General features: G+C 42.0%; 2 protein-coding genes across 2 annotated transcripts; both read left to right on the top strand.

The window, feature by feature from the left end:
* Positions 1–16,748: 16,748 nt before the first annotated feature.
* pus1 (pseudouridine synthase 1) lies at positions 16,749–20,324 on the top strand. The gene is made up of 6 exons (XM_021602276.3): positions 16,749–16,948; positions 17,599–17,831; positions 18,503–18,640; positions 18,833–18,935; positions 19,246–19,943; positions 20,141–20,324. Exons 2-6 carry the CDS (start codon positions 17,631–17,633, stop codon positions 20,177–20,179), a joined length of 1,179 nt encoding a protein of 392 aa, XP_021457951.1. The 5' UTR covers positions 16,749–16,948; positions 17,599–17,630; the 3' UTR covers positions 20,180–20,324.
* A 301-nt stretch (positions 20,325–20,625) lies between these two features.
* Positions 20,626–27,716, top strand: noc4l (nucleolar complex associated 4 homolog). The gene is made up of 15 exons (XM_021602278.3): positions 20,626–20,815; positions 20,987–21,107; positions 22,531–22,637; positions 23,543–23,650; positions 23,962–24,111; positions 24,336–24,438; positions 25,371–25,405; positions 25,511–25,561; positions 25,661–25,772; positions 26,010–26,070; positions 26,325–26,435; positions 26,562–26,725; positions 26,899–26,981; positions 27,084–27,197; positions 27,447–27,716. Exons 1-15 carry the CDS (start codon positions 20,663–20,665, stop codon positions 27,570–27,572), a joined length of 1,599 nt encoding a protein of 532 aa, XP_021457953.3. The 5' UTR covers positions 20,626–20,662; the 3' UTR covers positions 27,573–27,716.
* The last annotated feature ends 140 nt before the right edge of the window (positions 27,717–27,856 follow it).

Raw genomic sequence — 27,856 nt, forward strand, 5'->3', positions numbered from 1 at the left:
TCTCTCGTTCTCTCATTCCCCCTCCTGACAAATTTGCAGAGTTATGCACTTGGACAAACGCTTTGTCCATCATCTCTGCCTTCATCTGTTACTTCCACATCCTTTCCTTCTCGTCAACACTGGATAATCCCACTCCCTTCAGAAGCCACTCATCCACTTAATCATCCCTCCCGCTTTTCAAACAGGTGTCGCTCTTCCAATGGTGTCACAGAACCGACGCCAACATGACCTCAATGCCTGACGGATAGTTCTCCTCACCAGGGCCTGCTGATACTGAATCAGATGTTGGAAGTTTTCAGTATTCTAAATGCCCTGTTCCTATTCCTCACCATTGCCCCTCACTCATCCATGGGACTGCGTTCCTCCTCCTCCCTGAACTCTAAGGTATAGCCTCAGTAGCTGCCCCCACTAAAGCTATTCATACTATCCACATTCCCTTTATATCCACCCGAGCCATCACCTGCTCACTCAGCTCCTGAAACTGATCCCACTTTGCCCTTCCAAACCTAGATACCAGAGTGAGGTCCAAGGCAGTCTCTTTCCCTGTGGCTACATCAATCCTGGTCCCTCAGCCTTCATTCAGGCACACCAGATCTTCTGTAAGATTTCCCATCACTTGCACCCCCCGAGCATGTTCTGGGCATTAACCTCTATCCTAGCACTCCACCATCTCCAGCACTTCCAGGTCCAATATCTGACAAGGATTATAGTAGTTCACTACCACTAGCACCCCTCCTCTCAACCACACATTCATCCTGTTCAATACCTTTGCCTAGCATCCTATAAGTACGTCCTTGCTTTATGAAGGTGGCCTACATCTCTGTCCCAACGAACCACTACATGTATGATAAAGCCACATCACATCAGGCTTATCTGGCATATCCACAATGAACTGCATGAACTCCTGCTCATTAGCCAACAGGGTTTGAGCATTCCATTGTAGTACTACCACTATAACTAAGATCTCAAACCTCCCACAGGTGCCTTATTGCGATTAGAAACTCGTTACCAATGTAATTAGAGCAGTTAAAAGAAAGGTGTTGTTGTACCCGTGGTATACAGTCTGATATACAACGGCTGTCAGCCAATAAACAATCAGGGCTCAAACCACCCAGTATATAATAACTCATATATCCTATGGTTACTTTATTTGGCAGTACCCGGTCCTTGAAGTGTAACAGAATAGAGAGCCTATCTACCCTAACTCCATCCCTTGTTGCTTGCCATCTTTGAACATTTACTAGAACGCCTCGTCTCAAGTTGTCACTTGCTAACACTCACAGGCACTCACTCCTGTTATCACCCCTTTAATCCACTGCTTCCCTGCTTGATCACCTCTGCTGCTCGACACTAACCTATGTGCTTCACTCAGAGCTTTTTCCCTCTGTGCCATGTCCTTACAGAACACCAACAAGCTCCCATCTCTTAACACTTTAGCCTTGACAACTTCCCCAATCAACAATTTATAACAGCCGTCAACCTAACCCCCCAACTTTCCATTCCTCCCTAAACTTCAGAATCACTTTATACTCCCCTCGCGACTTATCTTGCCCTTCCTCGGCACTCTACCTCCGAACTGCCGTTGGTGTTAGCAACTATGTTGCTCTCCTCAAACTTCCTTTTCTTCTTCATATCTGCCTCCATTGACCTCTCGCTACCCTTCAAACCACCACTCCCTTTCTCTCCAGTTTTTTATCTTTCTTACTCCCCCTTTATTTGTACCACTATGCTCCATACTTGCTTCACTTTCTTCTCCATCACTATCTCCTACCATCTCTGACCCAGTCACAGCACAGCCGTACCGAGTAAAGTTTGACGCTTTGTTTATCAACGATTGATACCGGAGCTCGGATCAACCCACGTTACTAACGTCTCTACTGTTCCCAGCTCACTTTCCTCAAAGAACTATGCCGCGTTCACGTGCTAGTCGGAACTAGGAAATGTGAGATTTGTGCTAACTGGTTGGTTATTTAGTCGGACATTTTCGAGTCTCCTAGTTCCGACTAGCACATTAATGCAGCGTTACATATATTTTCTTTAATATTACAGCCCATTCATATAATTTATCTGGTAATATTTAGAGCATTTTTATTATAATATTTATATAAAACCAGCTAGTGTGAAAAACCTGATAGATTAACTGTAAAATAATCTTGGCATATCACTTGAGGGTCAAAACATACAAACATTAGCTAGGATTCCATCAATTGGCCACATTTTCATGCAAATTTCAAAATTCGCATAAAAACAATAACGCCTTTAACCGCCAGAGATGTGTTTCCATAAAATTGGTATGTTGCAGATATAGCCCCACAGTGGAGGCATCATAATACCCTCCCAAAACCTAGCAGTCAAAAAGGGAAATGGTTCTAATAGTTTTTTCGCCATTCATTTTCTCATTGGGGATTTCTGAAACACTTAAAATAAGCACTGTGTTTCGTGTAGGCTTACCCGGGCGTGACGTTTTGATAACCATGTAAATCTCTCTAGGACAAGGCGACTTCTATCAATATATTCGGCTCTATTTACTCTCAGGTTAGATGACGCTAATTAGTATCAAAGTAGACATCATGCAAGATTGCAAGTCCCTGCATGGTCCTGCACGTCATTTAGAGAGAGATTTACACGGTTATCAAAAAGTCCCCCGTCCCCCTTAATCATATTACAATCAACTTTTACCAGTTGAATGTAGATACAAATATATTTTTTCCCCGAAATATTGTATTCAAATTAGCAAATGAGTTAATAACTAATGAAATATGTGCATATTTGCATTTCCTGTAAAAACATTTTTTGGGACACTTATGCCTTAATCACAAATCAGCCTAATACTTTGGTTTAATTTTGTTAAAGGCCAATTATGCCACTTTTTAACCTTATGTTCATTATCTCCAGCACCAGACCAGTGTTTAAATATCTGAAAATGGTGAGTTTATATGATCTGTGGTTAAAAAGAAAGGTCATAAAAAAAAAGGTTGTCTGTAAATCAAATAAAATAAAATTGTATTTGTCACATACACATGGTTAGCAGATGTTAATGCGAGTGTAGCGAAATGCTTGTGCTTCTAATTCCGACAATGCAGTAATAACCAACAAGTAATCTAGCTAACAATTCCAAAACTACTACCTTATAGACACAAGTGTAAGGGGATAAAGAATATGTACATAAAGATATATGAATGAGTGATGGTACAGAGTGGCATAGGCAAGATACAGTAGATGGTATTGAGTGCAGTATATACATATGAGATGAGTATGTAAACAAGTGGCATAGTTAAAGTGGCTAGTGATACATCTATTACATAAAGATGATATAGAGTACAGTATATACATATGAGATGAATAATGTAGGGTATGTAAACATTATATTAGGTAGCATTGTTTAAAGTGGCTAGTGATATATTTTACATCATTTCCCATCAAATCCCATTATTAAAGTGGCTGGAGTTGAGTCAATGTGTTAGCAGCAGCCACTCAATGTTAGTGGTGGCTGTTTAACAGTCTGATGGCCTTGAGATAGAAGCTGTTTTTCAGTCTCTCGGTCCCAGCTTTGATGCACCTGTACTGACCTCGCCTTCTGGATGATAGCGGGGTGAACAGGCAGTGGCTCGGGTGGTTGTAGTCCTTGATGATCTTTATGGCCTTCCTGTGACATCGGGTGGTGTAGGTGTCCTGGAGGGCAGGTAGTTTGCCCTTTCTTCAGCCTCCTGAGGTTGAAGAGGCGCTGCTGCGCCTTCTTCATGATGCTGTCTGTGTGGGTGGACCAATTCAGTTTGTCTGTGATGTGTACGCCGAGGAACTTAAAACTTACTACCCTCTCCACTACTGTTCCATCGATGTGGATAGGGGGGTGTTCCCTCTGCTGTTTCCTGAAGTCCACAATCATCTCCTTAGTTTTGTTGACGTTGAGTGTGAGGTTATTTTCCTGACACCACACTCCGAGGGCCCTCACCTCCTCCCTGCAGGCCGTCTCGTCGTTGTTGGTAATCAAGCCTACCACTGTTGTGTCGTCCGCAAACTTGATGATTGAGTTGGAGGCGTGCATGGCCACGCAGTTGTGGGTGAACAGGGAGTCCAGGAGAGGGCTCAGAACACACCCTTGTGGGGCCCCAGTGTTGAGGATCAGCGGGGTGGAAATGTTGTTGCCTACCCTCACCACCTGGGGGCGGCCCGTCAGGAAGTCCAGTACCCAGTTGCACAGGGTGGGGTCGAGACCCAGGGTCTCGAGCTTGATGACGAGCTTGGAGGGCACTATGGTGTTAAATGCCGAGCTGTAGTCGATGAACAGCATTCTCACATAGGTATTCCTCTTGCCCAGATGGGTTAGGGCAGTGTGCAGTGTGGTTGAGATTGCATCGTCTGTGGACCTATTTGGGCGGTAAGCAAATTGGAGTGGGTCTAGGGTGTCAGGTAGGGTGGAGGTGATATGGTCCTTGACTAGTCTCTCAAAGCACTTCATGATGACGGAAGTGAGTGCTACGGGGCGGTAGTCGTTTAGCTCAGTTACCTTAGCTTTCTTGGGAACAGGAACAATGGTGGCCCTCTTGAAGCATGTGGGAACAACAGACTGGGATAGGGATTGATTGAATATGTCCGTAAACACACCAGCCAGCTGGTCTGCGCATGCTCTGAGGGCGCGGCTGGGGATGCCGTCTGGGCCTGCAGCCTTGCGAGGGTTGACACGTTTAAATGTTTTCCTCACGTCGTGTAACATCACAGGGTAGGATTAAATGTAAAAAAGGTGATTTTCAAAACCTGCAACGTCCCTCTGAACAGAGGGAGAGTATTTTCTTGCGCCCCACAATACCGCAAATCTCATTTTTTTTATTTTTTTTTATTTCACCTTTATTTAACCAGGTAGGCTAGTTGAGAACAAGTTCTCATTTGCAACTGCGACCTGGCCAAGATAAAGCGTAGCAATTCGACACATGCAACAACACAGAGTTACACATGGAATAAACAAAACATACAGTCAATAATACAGTAGAACAAAAGAAAACAAAAAGTCTATATACAGTGAGTGCAAATGAGGTAAGTTAAGGAAATAAATAGGCCATGGTGGCAAAGTAATTACAATATAGCAATTAAACACTGGAGTGGCGTGCAAAGGAGCAAAATAAATAAATAAATAGATACCAGTATGGGGATGAGGTAGGTAGATAGATGGGCTGTTTACAGATGGGCTATGTACAGGTGCAGTGATCTGTAAGCTACTCTGACAGCTGGTGCTTAAAGCTAGTGAGGGAGATGTTAGTCTCCAGCTTCAGGGATATTTGCAATTCGTTCCAGTCATGGGCAGCAGAGAACTGGAAGGAAAGACGACCAAAGGAGGAATTAGCTTTGGGGGTGACCAGTGAGATATACCTGCTGGAGCGCATGCTACGAGTGGGTGCTGCTATGGTGATCAGTGAGCTGAGATAAGGCGGGGCTTTACCTAGCAGAGACTTGTAGATAACCTGTAGCCAGGGGGTTTGGCGACGAGTATGAAGCGAGGGTCAACCAACGAGAGCGTACAGTAGTGTTACATAGTGTTACAAAATCACTGTTTTTAAAATGTTTTAACCTTTGGTAATGTCACCAGGTATAACTTTGTAATGTTATATAACTTTTTACAAAATGTGGAAAAATTTGCAGTTTTCACATGTAGACAGACACTGGTTTAGTACTGGAAATATAATTATGAGGTTGAAAAGTGGCGGAGTTGCTCTTTAAGACACACTTAAGAGCAGATTGTGGATAAATTATTTTTTATTATTATCTTTCTATTTGTAAAATACTAAAGACATGTACATAAAATGACTTTTTGCCACCTTTTTCTAAAGAAAATGGACAACAGAATAAAACATGGATAACATATCAACAAGTCTCGAGAATATATCTAAGGATAACCACACAAAATTTGATGAATGTATATGCTTCTGGATCTGAGTAAAATTAGTTGTCATGTGGGAAGAGTCTTATTTTCGGGAAATGGCTGGCAGTTGGCTGGCATCTATTTAGACCCAATCTCCATCTTTTCAATGTAACAGTTTGTTACATTGTCTGTGAAATTGTCTTTTAAATGATGTGTAATTCAATGTAGTGAGCTTTGAAATGATGGCTGTATGTCCATTTTAAAGTGGTTAAAAATCATAAAATGTTGCTGGCGGTAGTATGATAAACTAAAGAAAATATACATTTTCATCAAGATTTTGACATCTTTAGGTTTACTTTTTGAAAGTACTAATATTAATGGACCAAAATACCAACAAATCTCAAAATTGATAGGCAGATGCAAACATATCATTTCAGCCTGTGGTGCCTGGCCTTAACATACAACTGACAGCTAATATTAACACATCTGCTAAGGTCAGCAAAAATAAATAATACTAGAATTACATTCACTCATCCGGTTTGATAAAAGCCCAGTTAAAATCCATGTTGTCTATGTTTTTTCCCTCATTGATTGCAGTGGAGAGCAGACCTGGGTTGTGAGGTGTGATTCAGAGAGGTCCATTATCTATTGGTTTGCATTGGTGGACTGTGATCACCAACATGTCATAGGTGGACTGATGGGTTTCTGGAGGTCAATTGCGTATTCAGTGTTTTCATACAATCTTGATCCAGATAATTTAGTCTCATTTGTGGGAATCCCACTAAAAAACCTTTGACTCTGCTCATGTGAGTCATTGACCTGTCACTTCTCCCTCACTCACAGTAGTTGTTCTGTCAATGCAGGAAGAGGATATGAGAGGCTGCCTCCTCCACTCAAGACCACATCAGATGTTTCTATAGCTCCTCAGCATCCCCAGTGTGAGACACTATTTGCTGCCTGGCTCCAACATGTTCAATCAGGCCATCACTATTAAATGGCTTGCATGAAACCCCTACTCCACTGGAAGATGATAGTCAGTGAGTGGAGAACATGCTGTAACAGCTATCTTGCACAAAGTAACTCACATTTAACACAAAGTAAGAGATGGATAATATTTTTGGTTAGTATAGTGCATGTGTATTGGCAGTGTGTGTGCCTGTATGTGGTTATTTTGGTATTTTATTAGGATTCCCATTAGCTGTTGCAAAAGCAGCAGCTACTCTTCCTGGGGTCCACACAAAACATGAAACGTGACATAATACAAAACATTAATAGACAAGAACAGGTCAAGGACAGAACTACATAAAAAAATTGTAAAGGCACATGTAGCCTACATATCAATACATACACCCAAACTATCTAGGTCAAATAGGGGAGAGACGTTGTGCCGTGAGGTGTTGCTTTATCTGTTTGTTGAAACCAGATGTATTATTTATTTCAAAAATGTGAGATGGAACAGAGTTGAATGTAATAATTTCTCTATATAATACTGTATGCTTTCTTGAATTTGTTCTGGATTTGGGAAATGTGAAAAGACCCCTGGTGGCATGTCTGGTGGGGTAAGTGTGTGTGTCAGAACTGTGTGTAAGTTGACTATGTAAACAATTGGGGATATTCAACCAATTAATGTTTCTTATAAAAAGAAGTGATGCAGTCAGTCTCCCCTCAACTCTTAGCCAATAGAGACTGGCATGCATAGTATTGATATCAGCCCTCTAATTACAATGAAGAGCAATATGTGCTGCTCTGTTCTGGGCCAGCTGCAGCTCAATCTGGTCTTTCCTTGCAACACTCGACCACATGACTGGACAATAATCAAGATAAGACAAAACTAGAGCCAGCAGAACTTGCTTTGTGGAGTGTGGTGTCAAAAAAGCAGATAATCTCTTTATTATGGACAGACCTCTCCCAATGTTTACAACCATTGAATCTATATGTTTTGACCATGATAGTTTCAAATCCAAGGTAACGCCATGTAATTTAGTGTCCTCAACTTGTTCAACAGCCACACCATTCATTACCAGATTCAGCTGAGGTCTAGAACTTAGGGAATGATTTGTACCAAATACAATGCTCTTATTTTTAGAGATGTTCAGGACCTGTTTATTACTGGCCATTCCAAAATAGACTGCAACTCCTTGTTAAGGGTTTTAGTGACTTCATTAGCTGTGGTTCCTGATGCGGAAATGGTTGAATCATCAGCATTACATGGTCCCACATGCTTTGTGTTTAATGCCAGTGTCAGGTCATTGGTAAAAAATAGGAAAGAGTAGAGGGCCTAGAGAGCTGCCCTGCGGTATACCACACTTTACATGTTTGACATTAGAAAAGCTTCCATTAAAGAAAACCCTTTGAGTTCTGTTAGATAGATAGCTCTGAAACCACAATATGGCAGAGGTTGAAAAGCCACAACACATGTTTTTTCAACAGCAGGTTATGGTCAATAATATCAAAGGCCGCACTGAAATCTAACAGTACAGCTCCCACAATCTTCTTATTATCAATTTATTTCAACCAATTCTCAGTCATTTGTGCAGTGCAGTACATGTTGAGTGCCATTCTCTATAAGAATGCTGAAAGTTTGTTGTTAATTTGTTTAACATTTGGTCAAACACAATTTTTTTCCAACAGTATGCCAAGAGCTGGCAGCAAGGGTATAGGTTTGCTGTTAGAACCAGTAAAGGCCACACTTGGGTAGTGGAATTTCTTTGGCTTCTGTCCAGGCCTGAGGACAAAGACTTTCCTCTAGGCTCAGATTAAAGATATGACTGATAGGAGTGGCTATAGAGCCAGCTACCATCCTCAGTAGCTTTCCATCTAAGTTGTCAATGCCAGGAGGTTTGTCATTATTGATCGATAACAATAATTTTTCCACCTCTCCCACACTAACTTTACAAAATTCAAACTTGCAATACTTTTCTTTCATTATTTGTTTTTTTATGTATGAATGTGGTGGCTCACTGTTCGTTGTTGGCATTTTCTGCCTAAGTTTGCCCACTTTGCCAATAAAGTAATCATTAAAATAATTGGCAACATCAAATGGTTTTGTGATGAATAAGCCATCTGATTTGATGAAAGATGGAGTTGAATGTGTCCATAATTTAATTTAAAGTACTTCAACGTTTTTTCCATAATTGTTTATATCATTGATCTTGGCTTCATAATACAGTTTCTTCTTCTTTTTGTTGAGTTTATTCACATAATTTCTCAATTTGCAGACTTATTAGCCACTCCTTTTGCCCCATCTCTTTCAACCATACAATTTTTTAATTCCTCATCAATCCATGGAGCCTTAACAGTTCTAACAGTCAGTTTCTTAACAGGTGTATGTTTATCAATAATTATTAATCACATCAGACCAACAAATATTGTTAACATCACCCACATAAGAGTCACAGCAAAATATTTTGTTGAATCTCTTAAACAGTATTTTAGGCCCAGCTTTTGGAACTTTGGCATTCCTGGATATAGCCGATACAGCTTTAGGTGTCTAGAAGCCTCACTGTCATCACTATCTGTATGCAGAGGATTCCCCCCAGATACTGGTATTATTAGGTCTGTGAGAGATGAGCCCCATGCTCTGATAGATATGGATGTGGATTCAACACAGGTCACCCCATTACCCATTAGGCTATCTATGGCCATATCAGGGTCTATTAGCATGTGCTGTGGCAGCTAAAAATAATACATGAAATGTTGTTGCAGAGTTCTATAAAGTTCTACTTTATTATTTTTAGGCCTATGTGAGTGTATGATTCACATTTCCTGATATCATACCAACCAAGGGTGCAGGTTCCTGGACACAGGTTAAGCCTAGGGGCGGCAGGTAGCCTAGTGGTTAGAGCATTGGGCCTGTAACTGAAAGGTTCTTGGATCAAATCCCAGAGCTGACAAGGTAAAGATCGGTCATTCTGCCCCTGAACAAGGCAGTTAACCCACTGTTCCCCTGTAGGCTGTCATTGTAAATAAGAATTTGTTCTTAACCGACTTGCCTAGTTAAATAAGAAAAATTGTCCTGGAATAAAATGCACACTCAATGCAGAATTGAACATGCTTTTTGGTCCAGGATAAGGTGTAATCTATGTCCAGGAAACTGCCCCAAGAAGTCGAGTCTGTACAAAATCTTGTGAATGTGAATATCACCCCTGGGTTGTGAGTTATTCGGGGAGGTGGATTATAGTAGGAGATGGTTTCTGTCTTTTACAGCTGGCCTGTTGTCTGCCTGAGATTATGGTTATTTATAGAGACTGTGATTAGTGTGTCTTTTCATACATCAACCCCCAATGAGGAAAATAGATAGAGTTTCGTGTAGACCTCTGATGGAAACAATAAAACAAGGGTCTGCAACATTTCTGCCACGCCAGATAAGATGTAGGAGGGCTGACATTGTTCAGCTGATGTGGGGTTGTTATGGAGATCTGCCCATCAACTAGTCCCAGAGCTTTTAAAATGGGCAGTAGATGTTTAATGCACATTACTCCCATACAATGTAAAGGTTAATGTAAAAGCTTAAGGTAAATGATGTCTTATTGATGTTCAGATGGACTGAAATCCATCATGAACCGTGGGTCCCCAGTATTACCGTTGAGAGAGATAGAGATACAGACAGGCTGACTGTTGCAGACTTAACATCATGGTAAAATATCATGTCATGTCCATTATCTCAGATTTGAAACAAACAATAAAAATATATTATCCCCCCAGGCTCCCACCACCAACACACACACACCAGTTCCTACTTATTTTACCAAATAGTTTTACTTGTGTGGAAATGGAATGTGGCTGCTTGTGTTCTTTTCCCATATTAAGTCTGTTTGACAACTTCCTCTGGGCAGTTTGTCAGATGATCACCTTATAAGGTGCTGTGAAAAATTGGGAGAAAGAATCTGGTTTGACATAGAAATAGGGAAAATTCACTCTATTGATTAAGGATGATAATGCTGATTGATGTGTCATTCATGGCGTCTCTACATGTAGTAGACTTGTGACCAGTATACCACCATTAAATCAAATCAAAATCAAATCAAATGTATTTATATAGCCCTTCGTACATCAGCTGATATCTCAAAGTGCTGTACAGAAACCCAGCCTAAAACCCCAAACAGCAAGCAATGCAGGTGTAGAAGCACGGTGGCTAGGAAAAACCTAGGAAGAAACCTAGAGAGGAACCAGTCCTCTTCTGGCTGTGCCGGGTGGAGATTATAACAGAACATGGCCAAGATGTTCAAATGTTCATAAATGACCAGCATGGTTGAATAATAATAAGGCAGAACAGTTGAAACTGGAGCAGCAGCACGGCCAGGTGGACTAGGGACAGCAAGGAGTCATCATGTCAGGTAGTCCTGGGGCATGGTCCTAGGGCTCAGGTCCTCCGAGAGAGAGAAAGAAAGAGAGAATTAGAGAAAGCACACTTAAATTCACACAGGACACCGAATAGGACAGGAGAAGTACTCCAGATATAACAAACTGACCATAGCCCCCCGACACATAAACTACTGCAGCATAAATACTGGAGGCTGAGACAGGAGGGGTCAGGAGACACTGTGGCCCCATCCGAGGACACCCCCGGACAGGGCCAAACAGGAAGGATATAACCCCACCCACTTTGCCAAAGCACAGCCCCCACACCACTAGAGGGATATCTTCAACCACCAACTTACCATCCTGAGACAAGGCTGAGAATAGCCCACAAAGATCTCCGCCGTGGCACAACCCAAAGGGGGGTTGTCCAACTCAGACAGGATGACCACATCAGTGAATCAACCCACTCAGGTGACGCACCCCTTCCAGGGACGGCATGAGAGAGCCCCAGTAAGCCAGTAACTCAGCCCCTGTAATAGGGTTAGAGGCAGAGAATTCCAGTGGAAAGAGGGGTACCGGCCAGGCAGAGACAGCAAGGGCGGTTCGTTGCTCCAGAGCCTTTCCGTTCACCTTCCCACTCCTGGGCCAGACTACACTCAGTCATATGACCCACTGAAGAGATGTCTTCAGTAAAGACTTAAAGGTTGAGACCGAGTTTGTGTCTCTGACATGGGTAGGCAGACCGTTCCATAAAAATTGAGCTCTATAGGAGAAAGCCCTGCCTCCAGCTGTTTGCTTAGAAATTCTAGGGACAATTAGGAGGCCTGCGTCTTGTGACCGTAGCGTACGTGTAAGTATGTACGGCAGGACCAAATCAGAGAGATAGGTAGGAGCAAGCCCATGTAATGCTTTGTAGGTTAGCAGTAAAACCTTGAAATCAGCCCTTGCTTTGACAGGAAGCCAGTGTAGGGAGGCTAGCACTGGAGTAATATGATACATTTTTTTGGTTCTAGTCAGGATTCTAGCAGCCGTATTTAGCACTAACTGAAGTTTATTTAGTGCTTTATCCGGGTAGCCGGAAAGTAGAGCATTGCAGTAGTCTAACCTAGAAGTGACAAAAGCATGGATTAATTTTTCTGCATCATTTTTGGACAGAAAGTTCCTGATTTTTACAATGTTACGTAGATGGAAAAAAACTGTCCTTGAAATGGTCTTGATATGTTCTTCAAAAGAGAGATCAGGGTCCAGAGTAACGCCGAGGTCCTTCACAGTTTTATTTGAGACGACTATACAACCATTAAGATTCATTGTCAGATTCAACAGAAGATCTCTTTCTTTCTTGGGACCTAGAACAAGCATCTCTGTTTTGTCCGAATTTAAAAGTAGAAAGTTTGCAGCCATCCACTTCCTTACAGTGCCTTGTGAAAGTATTCGGCCCCCTTGAACTTTGCGACCTTGTGCCACATTTCAGGCTTCAAACATAAAGATATAAAACTGCATTTTTTTGCGAAGAATCAACAACAAGTGGGACACAATCATGAAGTGGAACGACATTTATTGGATATTTCAAACTTTTTTAACAAATCAAAAACTGAAAAATTGGGCGTGCAAAATTATTCAGCCCCCTTAAGTTAATACTTTGCAGCGCCACCTTTTGCTGCGATTACAGCTGTAAGTCGCTTGGGCTATGTCTCTATCACTTTTGCACATCGAGAGACTGAAATTTTTTCCCATTCCTCCTTGCAAAACAGCTCGAGCTCAGTGAGGTTGGATGGAGAGCATTTGTGAACAGCAGTTTTCAGTTCTTTCCACAGATTCTTGATTGGATTCAGGTCTGGACTTTGACTTGGCCATTCTAACACCTGGATATGTTTATTTTTTAACCATTCCATTGTAGATTTTGCTTTATGTTTTGGATCATTGTCTTGTTGGAAGACAAATCTCCGTCCCAGTCTCAGATCTTTTGCAGACTCCATCAGGGTTTCTTCCAGAATGGTCCTGTATTTGGCTCCATCCATCTTCCCATCAATTTTAACCATCTTCCCTGTCCCTGCTGAAGAAAAGCAGGCCCAAACCATGATGCTGCCACCACCATGTTTGACAGTGGGGATGGTGTGTTCAGCTGTGTTGCTTTTACGCCAAACATAACATTTTGCATTGTTGCCAAAAAGTTCAATTTTGGTTTCATCTGACCAGAGCACCTTCTTCCACATGTTTGGTGTGTCTCCCAGGTGGCTTGTGGCAAACTTTAAACGACACGTTTTATGGACGTCTTTAAGAAATGGCTTTCTTCTTGCCACTCTTCCATAAAGGCCAGATTTGTGCAATATACGACTGATTGTTGTCCTATTGACAGAGTCTCCCACCTCAGCTGTAGATCTCTGCAGTTCATCCAGAGTGATCATGGGCCTCTTGGCTGCATCTCTGATCAGTCTTCTCCTTGTATGAGCTGAAAGTTTAGAGGGACGGCCAGGTCTTGGTAGATTTGCAGTGGTCTGATACTCCTTCCATTTCAATATTATCGCTTGCACAGTGCTCCTTGGGAGGTTTAAAGCTTGGGAAATCTTTTTTGTATCCAAATCCGGCTTTAAACTTCTTCACAACAGTATCTCGGACCTGCCTGGTGTGTTCCTTGTTCTTCATGATGCTCTCTGCGCTTTTAACGGACCTCTGAGACTATCACAGTGCAGGTGCATTTATACGGAGACTTGATTACACACAGGTGGATTGTATTTATCATCATTAGTCATTTAGGTCAACATTGGATCATTCAGAGATCCTCACTGAACTTCTGGAGAGAGTTTGCTGCACTGAAAGTAAAAGGGCTGAATAATTTTGCACGCCCAATTTTTCAGTTTTTGATTTGTTAAAAAAGTTTGAAATATCCAATAAATGTCGTTCCACTTCATGATTGTGTCCCACTTGTTGTTTCTTCACAAAAAAATACAGTTTTATATCTTTATGTTTGAAGCCTGAAATGTGGCAAAAGGTCGCAAAGTTCAAGGGGGCCGAATACTTTCGCAAGGCACTGTGTGTCTGAAACACATGCTTCTAGCAAGGGCAATTTTGGGGCTTCACCATGTTTCATTGAAATGTACAGCTGTGTGTCATCCGCATAGCAGTGAAAGTTAACATTATGTTTTCGAATGACATCCCCAAGAGGTAAAATATATAGTGAAAACAATAGTGGTCCTAAAACGGAACCTTGAGGAACACCGAAATGTACAGTTGATTAGACATAGGAGATGGTTGGGGGGGAATTGGGGGAAATGGTAAAAGAATAACATTTGTTATTATAACACACTGTCATGACAGGATTTAATCAAAAAGGTTATTTGCTATTATTCAGTGTCTTTGCTTACAAATTACAGATGTGTCTTATTGTGAGATCTGGTGAGAGCTGTGAGGTGAGTATACTTCGCATTATAACATTAATCAAAAACCTTTGTGATTGTATTTGACCGAGGGTAGAAATGTACATGTGCGGCTGCAAATTTGATGGAATTGAGCCCTCAACTCTGACCCTTGCTTTTCATGGGCATACAGTATATTTGTGATGATCTACTGCACTCTAGTGGGCACAGATAGTGCATGAAAATAGGGACAGAGCTTGAGAGGATCTGCAGAGAAGAAACTTCCCAAATACATCTGTGCCAAGCTTGTAGCATCATACCCAAGAAGACTCTAGGGTGTAATCACTGCCAACGGTGCTTCAACAAAGTACTGAGTAAAGGGTCTCAGTACTTATGTAAATGTAATATTTCAGTATTTTTTAAATATATTTGCAAACATTTCTAAAAACCTGTTTTTGCTTTGTCATTATGGGTATTGTGTGTAAATGTATGTGGGAAAAAAATAACAATTTCATAAATTTTAGAATAAGGGTATAACAATATGTGGAAAAAGTCAAGGGGTCTGTATACTTTCCGAATGACCTGTATATGCCCTCCAAAGAAAGGTTGGTGGCAGTGGCGTGTATTCATGGATGCCATGGAAATGTATCCTTGGCATCCATGAATACTGTATCTCACAGGAGAAAGCATCCGAGTGAGCGAAACAGCACCCCTCTCTCTCTCTATGTGTAGGCCATCTATCTGATGTTGTCTGGGAACAAACAAGTATGACATTGTAGCCCACAGCATTGAAGGGAAGGAAAGCCAGCGAGCATCTGGCCTCCCTTGACAAAAAAACTATAAATAAATAGCCAATCAGCATTGAGCTAAACTAAGCGATCTCAACTGTGAATGCTCCTGGTGTACCAAAAAAAAGTGTCAAGGGAAGCCAACTTGGATTTGGTGTCAGTCCTATCAAATCCCATTGAGATCATTCGTCATTGACAGAAAAACTTGTTGTGTTGTTGTCCTCCGGTGGTTAGCTTGCCAGCTAGCTAAAATGGTCCCTTTCCTAAATTAGCCATGGCTGGAGAAAGGGATTTGGACTTGTGCTTTTACTTTATCCTCTGTACTAGCCAACGATTATAATGCCAATTCTGATCCAACCATTATGTCATACATTGTTGTGCCCCTGGCCTGAGAGGATGGAAGTTCCCTTTGTAGCTAGATGTAGAAGGCTAATGTTAACTAGCTAACGTTGCCCAAGAATGGAAGTTAGGCTAGAGAGCAAGAATTTTAGCCAGGTAGCCTAGGACAATAACAAATAAATACTTTACTGTATGACAGAGTGATAGACCGTTTTGTCAACTTGAAAGAGAGGACGATGGCATTGGTGTTTCTCTACAAGTAGGGTGAGTCAACATGTTTTTCTACTTGCACAAACGCATGTGCACGCACACACACATGCACACTCAAACAGAAATCAGAACCATGGACAGCCACATCATATTTAACTTATGTTGATTGGACTAAATTGTGTTTGGTATCTTTTAGTTGTGACTGTATTAGACTAAGCAGAGGTGATTTGTGGATGTTGAAATGTTGAAGTTGAAATGGTCCTAGAATAGTGGAGGCAGCTTCTGTTTTCTTTGCAACTTGCGGTAACTGTCTGTTGTTCTAAATTAGTTTAGTGGTCTGCACATTTCGGATACATTAACTTGCTTGGCCATGCTGTAGGTGATGTAACGGTCTGTTACTGTACATGCAATAATCTTTGTGTACTTCACTGGACAGAGGTTACTATCTGGTTTTGTGATAAAACATAGGCGTGGTTGAATTTATTCTGCCACTGTGTCTTCTTACTATCTTGGCCTTTAGGCCTGTATATCATAGTTGCAAGCATAGGAATTAACAGGTTATAGAGAAAACAACGCAATTATCACAACACAGGTTGTAATGTGGCTTGAAATCATCATCACATCTGGTTGGCAAGCATGTGAATGGTTTGTGTCTGGAGTGTATAGTAGATGAAATGGTGGAACATGTTATATAGTTATATAGTATGTTGAAGAGAGGTGAAAGGCTATGGTTAATGAGTTTGGAAAGGGATTTTAGAAGTTAGTAGGGCTCTTTTTTTCTCAGAAGTAATGAGTCCGGTAGAAGGATTTAGAAATGTGGAGCTTATGTTGTAAACCGTGATTGACCACACTCCAGCACAGTAAGTGGCGGCATGCACCTTTAACGTTTGTTTGCGGAACCGCCATTATATCATAGAAGAAGAAGAAGGTCAAAGTTGATTTTGCCCATGTGTGTCGCTGTTTCTGCCTGCAGTGATAGCTATCTAGCTTGTAAAGGGTTTCTTGCATTTTTGTTTCAGATTGTACAGCTGTCGTAAATGGATTAACTGCCAAAGTTGTGCTATAAGCAAGACGTGTATTTAACGATTTTTCGTGGATCACACGTGAGTCTCCTGCAAATGATTTTTCCTATTTATTGCTGGTCATGGTAGCTAGTTAGCTGGCTAGGTAGCAAACCATAGGCAATTTGTATTTGTTGTGTGAGGAAGCTAGTTTGCCTAGCTGAATCGGTAACGATAGCTAGCTGGCTCCTATTTAGATCTTCAGAACTTAAAACATTATCATATGTCATTAAATTAACACTTGAGAAATGATGAATATTTGTCCACCAGTGTTGCGTATCAGAAGCAACTGTAAACCTAATTGAACGAAATGATCTGACTACTTTGGAAGAAAGTCAAATTTAGAGAATCCATATTGTTGTGGTGTTCTAATGTTCGTAAAACTTTCATGTAATGATGACCATTAGCTCCTCCTCCAGGCAGGAAGTCATGTAGATCTGAAATGATTGGATATGTTGTCTGTAGTGATTCTAGAGTACCTAGGGATAAGGGTCTAGGTATCGATTTCAGCCTTAAGCCAACGGCTGGATTTCATTTTAGAAGGTTGTTCCCTCCGTTCTGGTCTCCTTCACTCCCCTTCTCAGATAGGATTTTTTAGATATGAAGTGATTTATTAGGTGAAAGGAACAGGGTGGAAACTCTAGCTCACTCACAATACTATCCCTTTAACTAGCTATCTGTGTTTTCACCAGGTTGGCTTTACAAGTGTGCAGGGATCCGGTGGATGATGAGTGAAGAAGGGTCAGGAAATATGCTGATCAAGCCACTGAAACGAGTGGAGGAAGGAAATGGAGAGTCGGGTGAGAATGGACACATCAGAAAGAAGCTGAAGTCTGTAGAACCAACTGGCAATGAGAGGAAACACCCCAAAAGAAAAGTGGTCCTGCTTTTGGCATATTCAGGCAAAGGTTACTACGGTATGCAGGTTGGTATTAATCTTAATATTTTCATAAAGGGATGATTTAATAAAAATAGCTAGTCCTCCATTTAGGTGCAGCTTTCTATATACTGAACAAAAATATAAACTCAACATGTTGGTCCCATGTTTCATGAGCTGAAATAAAAGATCCCAGAAATGTTCCATACGGACATTTGTTTACAACCATATTAGTGAGCATTTCTCTTTTGCCAAGATAATCCATCCACCTGACAGGTGTGACATATCAAGATGCTTATGAAACATTTGATCATTACACAGGTGCACCTTGTGCTAGCGACAATAAAAGGCCACTCTAAACTGTGCATTTTTGTTGCACAATACAATGCCACAGATGTCTCAGGTTTTGAGGGATCATGCAATTAGCATGCTGACTGCAGGAATGTCTGCCACCCAGACAGCTGATGTAACAGGAGTATTTCTGTCTGTAATAAAGCCCTTCTGTGGGGAAAAACATTTTGATTGGCTGGGCCTGGCTCACCAGTGGGGGGATCTATGCCCACCCTTGGCTGCGCCCCTGCCGAATCATGTGAAATCTATAGATTAGGCCCTCATTTCAATTGACTGATTTCCTTATATGAACTGTAACTCAGTAAAATTGTTGAAATTGTTGCATGTTGCGTTTAGATTTACTTAATCTGCTGTGTTTTGTGTTTCAGAGAAATGCTGGATCCTCCCAGTTCAAAACCATTGAGGATGAGCTGGTCACAGCACTGATTAAGTCTGGGTGCATCCCAGACAACCATGGAGATGACATGAAAAAAATGTCGTTCCAAAGATGTGCGAGAACAGACAAGGTATGGGAGGCAAGCATGGAAAAGGCTTAGTAGCTGTCTGCCCAAATGCATCCCTTGAGCAAGGATCCTTACATTTGTTTTATACCTGAAGAAATTAAATGCACAGGAAAAGACGTACACTTTGTGTGGCCTCAAACACAAATTCATTGTTATTACCTTGCTTTGTGATCAGCTTAATTTGTTTTCTGTCAGGGTGTTTCTGCAGCAGGTCAAGTGGTCTCTCTAAAACTGTGGATGATTGAAGACGTAATGGAAAAGATCAACTCCAATCTTCCACCACAGATCAGAGTGCTGGGTGAGATCGCACTGCTTCCTGTCAAATGTGTTGGAGACAAGCCTAAAACCGTCACAAAGCAGCCTATGGTTCTTGTATAAAGACTAGGAGATCTTGGTGGTCCCTTTTGGGAAGTAATTGATTCAAGGTGTTATGTGAAAATGTGTTGGACATGCACTGACAATGCAATGTTGTTTGTCCAATGCTGTTTATTCTGCCTATTGGCTTGAACATATAATAAAAACAATTGATATCAAAAAGAACTTTAAAGACAAGAACGGTTTAGTTACCAATGTTGTTCTGCATTGTTTGTGATCTTTTGTCCCTATAGGTCTGAAACGAGTGACTGGCGGCTTCAATTCTAAAAACAGCTGTGATGCCCGCACATACTCCTACATGCTCCCCACTGTGGCCTTCTCCCCAAAGGACTATTACACCAACAATTCCGCTGCATTCCGCCTTGAGCCAGAGACACTGCAGAGAGTAAACCAGCTGTTTGGCAGCTACAAGGGCACCCATAACTTTCACAACTTCACCTCCCAGAAGGCCGCGCGGGACCCCAGCGCCCGCCGCTACATCACAGAGATGTCCTGTGGCGAGCCCTTTGTGCGTGGCGGCGCCGAGTTCGCAGAGATTACTGTGCGTGGCCAGAGCTTCATGATGCATCAGATCCGGAAGATGATCGGCCTGGTGATAGCTGTGGTGAAGGGCTATTCGGGGGACGAAGTGTTAAAGCGAAGCTGGGGTGAGGAGAAAGTGGATGTGCCGAAAGCCCCTGGGCTGGGCCTGGTGCTGGAGAAGGTGCACTTTGACAGGTACAACAAGCGGTTTGGTGGGGACGGCCTCCATGAGTGCCTGGAGTGGACTGAAGAGGAGCAGGCCATCTTGGCTTTCAAGGAGGAGCACATCTACCCCAGCATTGTGGAGACAGAGTGCAAGGAAGGGTCCATGGCTAGCTGGATGGCCACACTGCCCATACATGACTTTGAGGCAACTGCAACAGGAGCGCAGGATAAGGACAGGGAGCAGGTGGGTGAATACAACACAATTATATATTTGCCAGTTCAATTATCAGTGGTTCTTTGTCCTACAAAATGTTTAACATTATTAGATGAATCATCAACTATAAGCACTTAACACCCAGACCTCATAAAACCTGCTGTGTTTTTGGGAGGTGCCATCACCCTCCCTTTTTTGAAACTCATAAAACCATTTTCCATTTTCAGGATGATGAGGAGGGTAATAGATCAGATTCTGCACTTTGAAGTCTCTGGCAAGTGGAAAGACACCTTTTGCTTTGCTGTATCTCAAGAATGAGCTTTTGTTTTGCTATGGAAATGCATTGTCAGTAATGCCACTGATTTACTCAATAATGAAGACATTTTAATAAACATTTTTGTTATTTTTAAACCATTGTGTGAATCCCATTGTGAATCCTTTCTAGTAAAATCTTTGTAACACATTTTATTTGTAAGGATTTGTTAGTTGGATGTGTATCATGAAACAAACACAAATTGATAAGACATGTAGGTCTAAGACAGGAAGCAATGATAGGAATGATGGTGTTTTATAAAGCTTTCAATTTGTTTTGGAATGTCACATGTAAATTATGGAAGTATATTTGTTACAGTACAGCTAGAATATTTATTTTAGATATTTGGCCAGGCCCAGCACAGTATACACGCCGACCGCAAGGGGGCGAAATTAGAACGTAAAGGAAGTCAACACTACCCTCATCTGGGGGAAAAATGGCGGCTTCGAGGAGGTGCAACGTGAGTTCGGAAAACTTAACCGTAAATGATGTGAAAACACCTAAAATAGACATCAACGGTAAAGTAGATCTGATTATTCAGAGCAAGAAACATGCCAACGATGTGTTCGACGTTCTTGAGTATCTTCAGGTATGTAACTCAACAGAAACGGTCTAATGTGCGTGTTCAATGTTAGCTTTGCCTCTTGGTTTTGGAAAGCTAGCTAGCCCCCCCCCCCCCAATATTTGGCCCCATGGTTCTCATGGTGATTGACGATATATATTACATACCAATGCACATTCTCCCCACTTTCATCCTCAGTCAGAGAAAGAGAAGAACATTGTTTGTGCGATTGATGGATGTACTAAACTGTTCAGCACGTTGTTGGAGAGGGGAGAGCTGTATGTTGGGCAACTGCCCAAAGAAGAGTTGCTGATTGGTGGTGAGTATCAGTTTTGCTCTGCAACCTCAGATCTGGCAACCAGAAAAAAAGGTATACTAAAAATATATATAAACGCAACGAGAAACAATTTCAACAATTTTACTGAGTTACAGTTCACATAAGGAAATGAGTCAATTGAAATAAATAAATTATGGTCTAATCTATGGATTTCACATGGGTGGGAGCCAGGCCCAGCCAATCAGAATGGCTTTTTCCTCACAAAAAGGCTTTATTGCAGACAAAAATACTCCTCGGTTTCATCAGCTGTCTGGGTAGCTGGTCTCAGACTATCCCGCAGGTGAAGAAGCCGGATGTGGAGGTCCTGGGCTGGCGTGGTTACACGTGGTTGTGAAGCCGGTTGGACGTACTGCCAAATTCTCTAAAATAACGTTTGATTCAGCTTATGGTAGAGAAATTAACCTTCAGTTCTCTGGCTACAGCTCTGGTGGACATTCCTGCAGTCAACATGCCAATTGCATGCTCCCTCAACTTGAGACAGCTGTGGCATTGTGACAAAACTGCACATTTCAGAGTGTCCTTTTATTGTCCCCAGCACAAGATGCACCTGTATAACGATCATGCTGTTTAATCAGCTTCTTGATATGCCACTCCTGTCAGGTGGATGGATTATCTTGATACAGGAGAAATGCTCACTAACAGGGATGTAAACAAATTTGTTCACACAATTTGGGAGAATATTTTTTTCTGTGTGTGTGTGTATGGATCATATTTGGGATCTTTTATTTCAGCTCATTTAAAAAAAATGTTATTTCACCTTTATTTAACCAGTTAGGCCAGTTGAGAACAAGTTCGCATTTACAACTGCGATCTGGCCAAGATAAAGTAAAGCAGTTCGACACATAGCAACACAGAGTTACACATGGAGTAAAACAAACATACAGTCAATAATACAGTAGAAAAATAAGTCTATATACAATGTGAGCAAATGAGGTGAGATAAGGGAGGTGAAGGCAATAAATAGGCCATGGTGGTGAAGTAAATACAATATAGCAATTAATACACTGGTAGATTTGACAGATGAGTGTGCACAGTAGAAATACTGGGGTGCAAAGGAGCAAAATAAATAAATACAGTAGGGGAAGAGCTAGTTGTTCGTACAATTTATAGATGGGCTATGTACAGATGTTGTGAGCTGCTCTGACACCTGGTGCTTAAAGCTAGTGAAAGCTCATGAAACATGGGACCAGCACTTTACATGTTGCGTTTTATATTTTTCTTCAGTATTTCTGTGGCATTTCCTCACCAAGTACAAGGACAACATATGTAGTCTGTTTGGGAAAGTCTTTTGTTCAGTTACATCTATAGAGTTAGACTTTGCAACAACAAAAAAAAAAATACCTTTAGGTGTCTTGTTGCTTGGGCCTCAGGCTATGCCGGTGATTGACTTTTTGTGTCCTGGCAGGTGATCGCAGTGCGGATGAGAAGTACTGCATGTTCATGCGTCACCGATACAACGGTTGTTTGGAGCTGCTGCTGGAGCACATCAGCCATGAATCATACCAGATTAAGGCAAGTTACTTTTTTGTCAACACCAAAAGTTCATTGTTAGGGCCAGGAGGGAAGACTGGCTTGGTCCCAGATCAGTTTGAACTCTTACCTACTCCTTATCACTCAGGAGGATAGGAGTTTGCGAGAGAACAGAAACACTGGCAACCAGGCTAAGAAAACTCTAGGCCCTAGTTAGTCCCAATTGTGGCACATAGGGGAAAAAAACAACTAAATGTCCCTTGTCGGTCACGAATGTTGTATAAAATTATATTTGAACGTACTCTGCCGATTGGCCATCAGGTTTGTCTTTCAGTGGGTTGAAATTTGACACAAAATATCCACAGGAAACTTTTTTATTAAAACGACTTCAAAACGCAAGTCTCAGTCTGTGGCAATCAAGAGTTGTTTGCTCTTGACCTAAAGCACGTGCACAAGACGGAAGTACATGCACTAACTGAAGTCTTGCAGGTGTTTACATGGTTTTGCACATGTGCTAGGGGTATACATTTCAACAGCAGTACTGGCACTCTAAAAAGTCTGGTAAGTAATACTTTTCTGTGGATATTTTGTAAAAAATGTTGACCCACTAAAGGACCAACTGCACAGACAACCGTTTAAGTAAGTTAAAATGTTATTTTATTTAACATTCTGGCTTGTAATTAAACTTTTTGCAGTGCTTTGTTTCAGACTGTATACCAGTAATTGGTATCTCAGTCTGATTTAGGCACTAGAATAAAAGGTCAGCTGCTTCATAAGTTCTGATTTATTAGTGCCTGGTGTTTTTCTGGGGTCTGGTCACACGGTAAAGAAAAACCATTGGTCCTAATCATTAGTGACGTGTGGTGTGTGTGAAATGTACTTATTTTAAATGAAAGATTTAGTCATGTTGTGTGTTTGGGCTGACGATGCTATTTATTCCGATGCAGGAGAGTGCCCTGTGTGCACTGATGCAGTTTGCCTCCATGGAAGGAAAGTTCCCCCTCCAAGACTTGGACTGGAGTGAACACTACAGCTTCCCAAGAGAACTCATCCAGGTAGGGGTTTCAATTAAATACTGTACTACATGTTAGTTGCCTGGCACAAATGTTGCACAATTTAAACTGTCATAAGGGTGCATTTGCGCACCAAAGATGCAAGTTTGAAACTGAACCGCCTGTATTTATGCCATTTATGAGCCGCTTTTATTCAAAGCAACTTAGTCATGTGTGCAGACATTGTTAGTATTTGTGGCACCAGCGGGAATCGATCCCACAATCTTTGGCGTTACAAGCGCCATGCTCCACCAACTGACCCATACCTGTTACATTGAGATTTTGTATGTAACGATCCGTTGCTCTGTGAACAGGCAGTGGTGGAGCGGCTGCTCTCTCAGGAGGAGGATATGGCGCTTCTTATCTCCAGATTTCAGGAGTACCTGGATATGGAGGATGTGCGTTACTACGTCATGAGCTCTGTCCGTGAAAACGTGGGCAGGGTGATGGACAAAACCAAAGGGGTAAGCCCCGCCAGGACTAATGTCTGTTTGGAGGCTCTAAATGAGATGGTGTAAAGTAACTTGTTTAGGTGTTTGTTCTATAGCAGTTATGTATTTTTAACATTCTTGACTATTTTGTCTTTAATCACCTCAGTTGACTTGTGCTCCACGCCTTAGCTCAAGTGTTGGGCTGTCATATCTGATTGATGTTGTTTGTTTAGAATGGTCTTGTCTTGTCTCTTCAGGCAGTGATGCCCATTTACCAGAACAACGTGTTCACACTGCTGTCCAATATCAACATGCCTAGCCAGGAGTCAGAACTCACCAACTACCTGGTCAAACAGGAAGGTCAGCCTGCTGTTTTGCTCTTATTCTATATATTAAAATGAAAACAATGCATTTTTAGTAACTTGTATGCAACATGTTCTTAAAATTGTCCATATTTTTCAATGGGGAAGGTGCATAAAGATGGAGGCCCCCGTGTACTTAGCACAAATGCTTAGTTCGCCGTATTGTACATTGCTCAGCTTTTTTTACAGCATTAGCACTGTATACATGGCCCGAATTCTAGCTCCAAGACAGTAGCAATTTGAAAAAACAAAAAAGTAAATTGTGCTGGTTTACTGGTACATTGAACCATGCCGTGCGCCGTAGTTTAAGAACTCTGTGGGTAGTGTTAAAAACAATGATGTCATTTCTGAATTCCTCCATCTTTATGCACCATCACCATTCTTGTGCAAAGGTGCCATTAAATTATCAGAGTGGCTGAGTTGCCAAATTCTCTGGATGCCTCTTCAGCTAAACACCTGAAGCTTCTGTGTATGCGTGGGATTCTCTACGCACAGATGTGTTTTAGCTGCTCAGGAGCGATGATCGGACGTCTTTGTCTGGTGTAGCCGGCAACCTTCGACATGTTGTAGAAAATATTATTTAACAAACTTTGTCTGTTGTAACAGTAGGCTATTATAAAACGTAAGCGCAACAGACAGGCAGTCTAAATAGCGATTTCATGTTATTTTTTCATCATCATTGCAAACATTGGCGAGGCAGACAGGCGGTCAAAGTTGTAGTGTTTTTTTTGGGGGGGGGGGGGCTTAAGTGAGAAATGTGAAGGGAGGGTGAGCAGCAGCTACGGAGAAAAAGGTGTGCGTAAAATAACACATACACAGAACGTGATTCGGTTCTTTAGCTCTGGGGAAGAAGCTTCCAGACTTCCTTCTGTTGCGCAGCCTCAGGCTTAACTTATTGTGTGATTGTTTGCCCCTTGGTTCATTTTACAGCTAAACATGAAGACTGGAAAGCAGCCAAACTAAAAGTAAGCAAAGCCCCCTATCATCTGGAGAAAACATGCTTTTTGTGTCTCATGATTTGAAGTATTGCTATAACTGTGAATGTAATGATTATCTCTCCTTCCCATCAGGAACACAAGCGTACCTTTGAGCGGTTGTGGCTCGGGTTTCTGAAGTATAAGGTATAAGATCCACTTTAACATATAGACCACCTTTGAACTTGTCTTTTGTTCCAGTCTAGAGTCCCAGATTTTCAGTCTCATGTCTTTCATACCCTGTAGTTGCCCAGCAGCATGTACAAGAAGGTGCTGGTGATCCTCCATGACTCCATCCTGCCCCACATAAGCAATCCCACAGTGATGATCGACTTCCTGACTGCAGCCTATGATGTTGGTGAGTTGAGTTTCCATAGTTTGTCACCTATAGAACAATCTGACTAGATGCCACACTGTACTGAAAGAGAAGAGTACTACGAGAAATATATTATTTGTGGTGTACTGTAACCATACGTGTGTTAGAACGTCTGTAATACAGCCATACTCATCACCCAAAGTGGCATTCTGTGTAGCTTTATTTTGTACGACTGGGAAAGTTCATTCCTTGTATATTGTTTTTTCTGTGTCTGTACAGGAGGGGCAATCAGTCTGCTGGCTCTCAATGGCCTGTTTGTGCTCATCCATCAGCACAACCTGTGAGTATTCCACACTCTTAGTGCAGAAGGTACTGAACCAGCAAACATGGTCTTCCTCAGCTTCTGAAGGTTTAGGTTTTTGCATTGGATGCAAACTATTTAAACAGAGGTAGACATTACCCACTATCATAGGAACAAAAAAAACCTGGTCCTAGCTATTGAATATTTTTACGTTGGAGTTACTTTCCCTCAACACATGAGTCAAGTGACTATTCTAGTAATAACCGTTTAAGTGTGTGCCTGTGTGTTTGCAGAGATTATCCTGATTTCTACAAGAAGTTGTACAGCCTGCTGGAGCCCTCTGTTTTCCATGTGAAGTACAGAGCACGCTTCTTCCACTTAGCTAACCTCTTCCTCTCCTCCACGTAAGACCTCTCTGTCATGTTCACTCCATTAACTATCGATGACTGGCATTTTATCATCACACTTTCTGTAAATCAGTTAACAGTTATCAACTATTTGTCCATGGTGTCTTTTCTTTCTCTCTCCAGTCACTTGCCAGTCTACTTGGTGGCAGCGTTTGCCAAGCGTCTGTCCCGCCTGGCCCTCACGGCGCCTCCTGCTGTTCTGCTCATGGTACTGCCCTTCATCTGCAACCTGATCCGCCGCCACCCTGCCTGCCGAGTCCTCATTCACCGGCCTAGTGGAGCAGACGGTAAGTATCCCCATTTCACCCCATACATTCACCTGTCTGGAGATGGGAATGAATTCATTTGATTGTGATGATAATGTTGATGTGGTGGTTTGACATATAGGCTAGGTCTTAAAAAGGCTTTCCAATAGATAGGTTGTTTGACATGGCTTGTCATTTCCTGTGTGTTTGGACAGAAGCCTGTGATGACCCCTACCTGATGGAGGAGGAGGACCCCTCCCAGTGCCACGCCCTGGAGAGCAGCCTGTGGGAGATTCAGGTGTGTAGGGGTATCCAGAGAAACAAGAACATGATACATAGAGATGAACACAGCCAAACTCACTGTGCTCTTCACTTTCCCCTCCTGCTCTCCTGAGTGTAGACCCTGCAGAAGCATTACCACCCTGATGTGGCCACGGCTGCCATGGCGATCAACAAGCCACTGTCACAACAGGAGGATGCCATCAGTGAGCTGCTGGAGCTATCCACCTATGAGGTGAGGTGACATGACCAAACTCTGAATGTCCTTTCGTCCACTTTTTGGTCCTCATGGTGATTCACATTCCCAAGTGGTTTTACTTTGTTGGTGAGGATATTAATCTCAATTGTAATGTCTTATCATTTGTTAGCATGTTACTTTGTCAGTGTTTTGGTGTCTGTCACTGTAAATTGTGTGCATACATGTGTACATGCATGGCTTTGATCATGTTGTTGATGGAATGTGGTTCTGTGTCTGTGCACACAGCTGATGGAGCGGGACCTGAAGCATAAGCAGAGCAAGACTGTGCCGCTGGAGTTTGACCCTGCCACCCAGCTGCTGCAGGGCTCTGGGGGGGTGGGGGTGCTGGGCCTGAACTTCTCTCTAGAGTAGAGACAAACAACCCCAGGACACTCGCACACCTAGCTCTCTGGACCTCACTGTCTCCCCCATATCCCCTTTTCATTCCACATCCACGATTACATATTTCTGTTTGGAATTAGTTGTACCCCAATAAACCTTTCTAGAAAACTGTGAGCTGTGTTTATAATTTAGGCTTATTGTCAGATAAGATTTACAATGTTTTGTAGCTGTTGACTCATTGGTATGAATGTCTGCAATCTCTGTGAGACTGATATAATTTTATACAGAATTTAAATAAGGTTTGACAGGGAGGG

The sequence above is a fragment of the Oncorhynchus mykiss genome, chromosome 5 (assembly GCF_057628025.1).
Source record: "Oncorhynchus mykiss isolate SJ-2025 chromosome 5, ASM5762802v1, whole genome shotgun sequence".
In the NCBI taxonomy this organism is placed as follows: Eukaryota; Metazoa; Chordata; class Actinopteri; order Salmoniformes; family Salmonidae; genus Oncorhynchus; species Oncorhynchus mykiss.

Excerpts from the sequence above, each read along its gene's own strand:
- pus1 (XM_021602276.3), top strand. The coding sequence starts at position 17,631 with ATGATGAGTGAAGAAGGGTCAGGAAATATGCTGATCAAGCCACTGAAA. Across the intron at positions 17,832-18,502 it reads AAGGTTACTACGGTATGCAG|AGAAATGCTGGATCCTCCCA; the intron begins GTTGGTATTAAT and ends TTTGTGTTTCAG. Across the intron at positions 19,944-20,140 it reads AGGATAAGGACAGGGAGCAG|GATGATGAGGAGGGTAATAG; the intron begins GTGGGTGAATAC and ends TTCCATTTTCAG.
- noc4l (XM_021602278.3), top strand. The coding sequence starts at position 20,663 with ATGGCGGCTTCGAGGAGGTGCAACGTGAGTTCGGAAAACTTAACCGTA. Across the intron at positions 20,816-20,986 it reads ACGTTCTTGAGTATCTTCAG|TCAGAGAAAGAGAAGAACAT; the intron begins GTATGTAACTCA and ends TTTCATCCTCAG. Across the intron at positions 22,638-23,542 it reads ATGAATCATACCAGATTAAG|GAGAGTGCCCTGTGTGCACT; the intron begins GCAAGTTACTTT and ends ATTCCGATGCAG.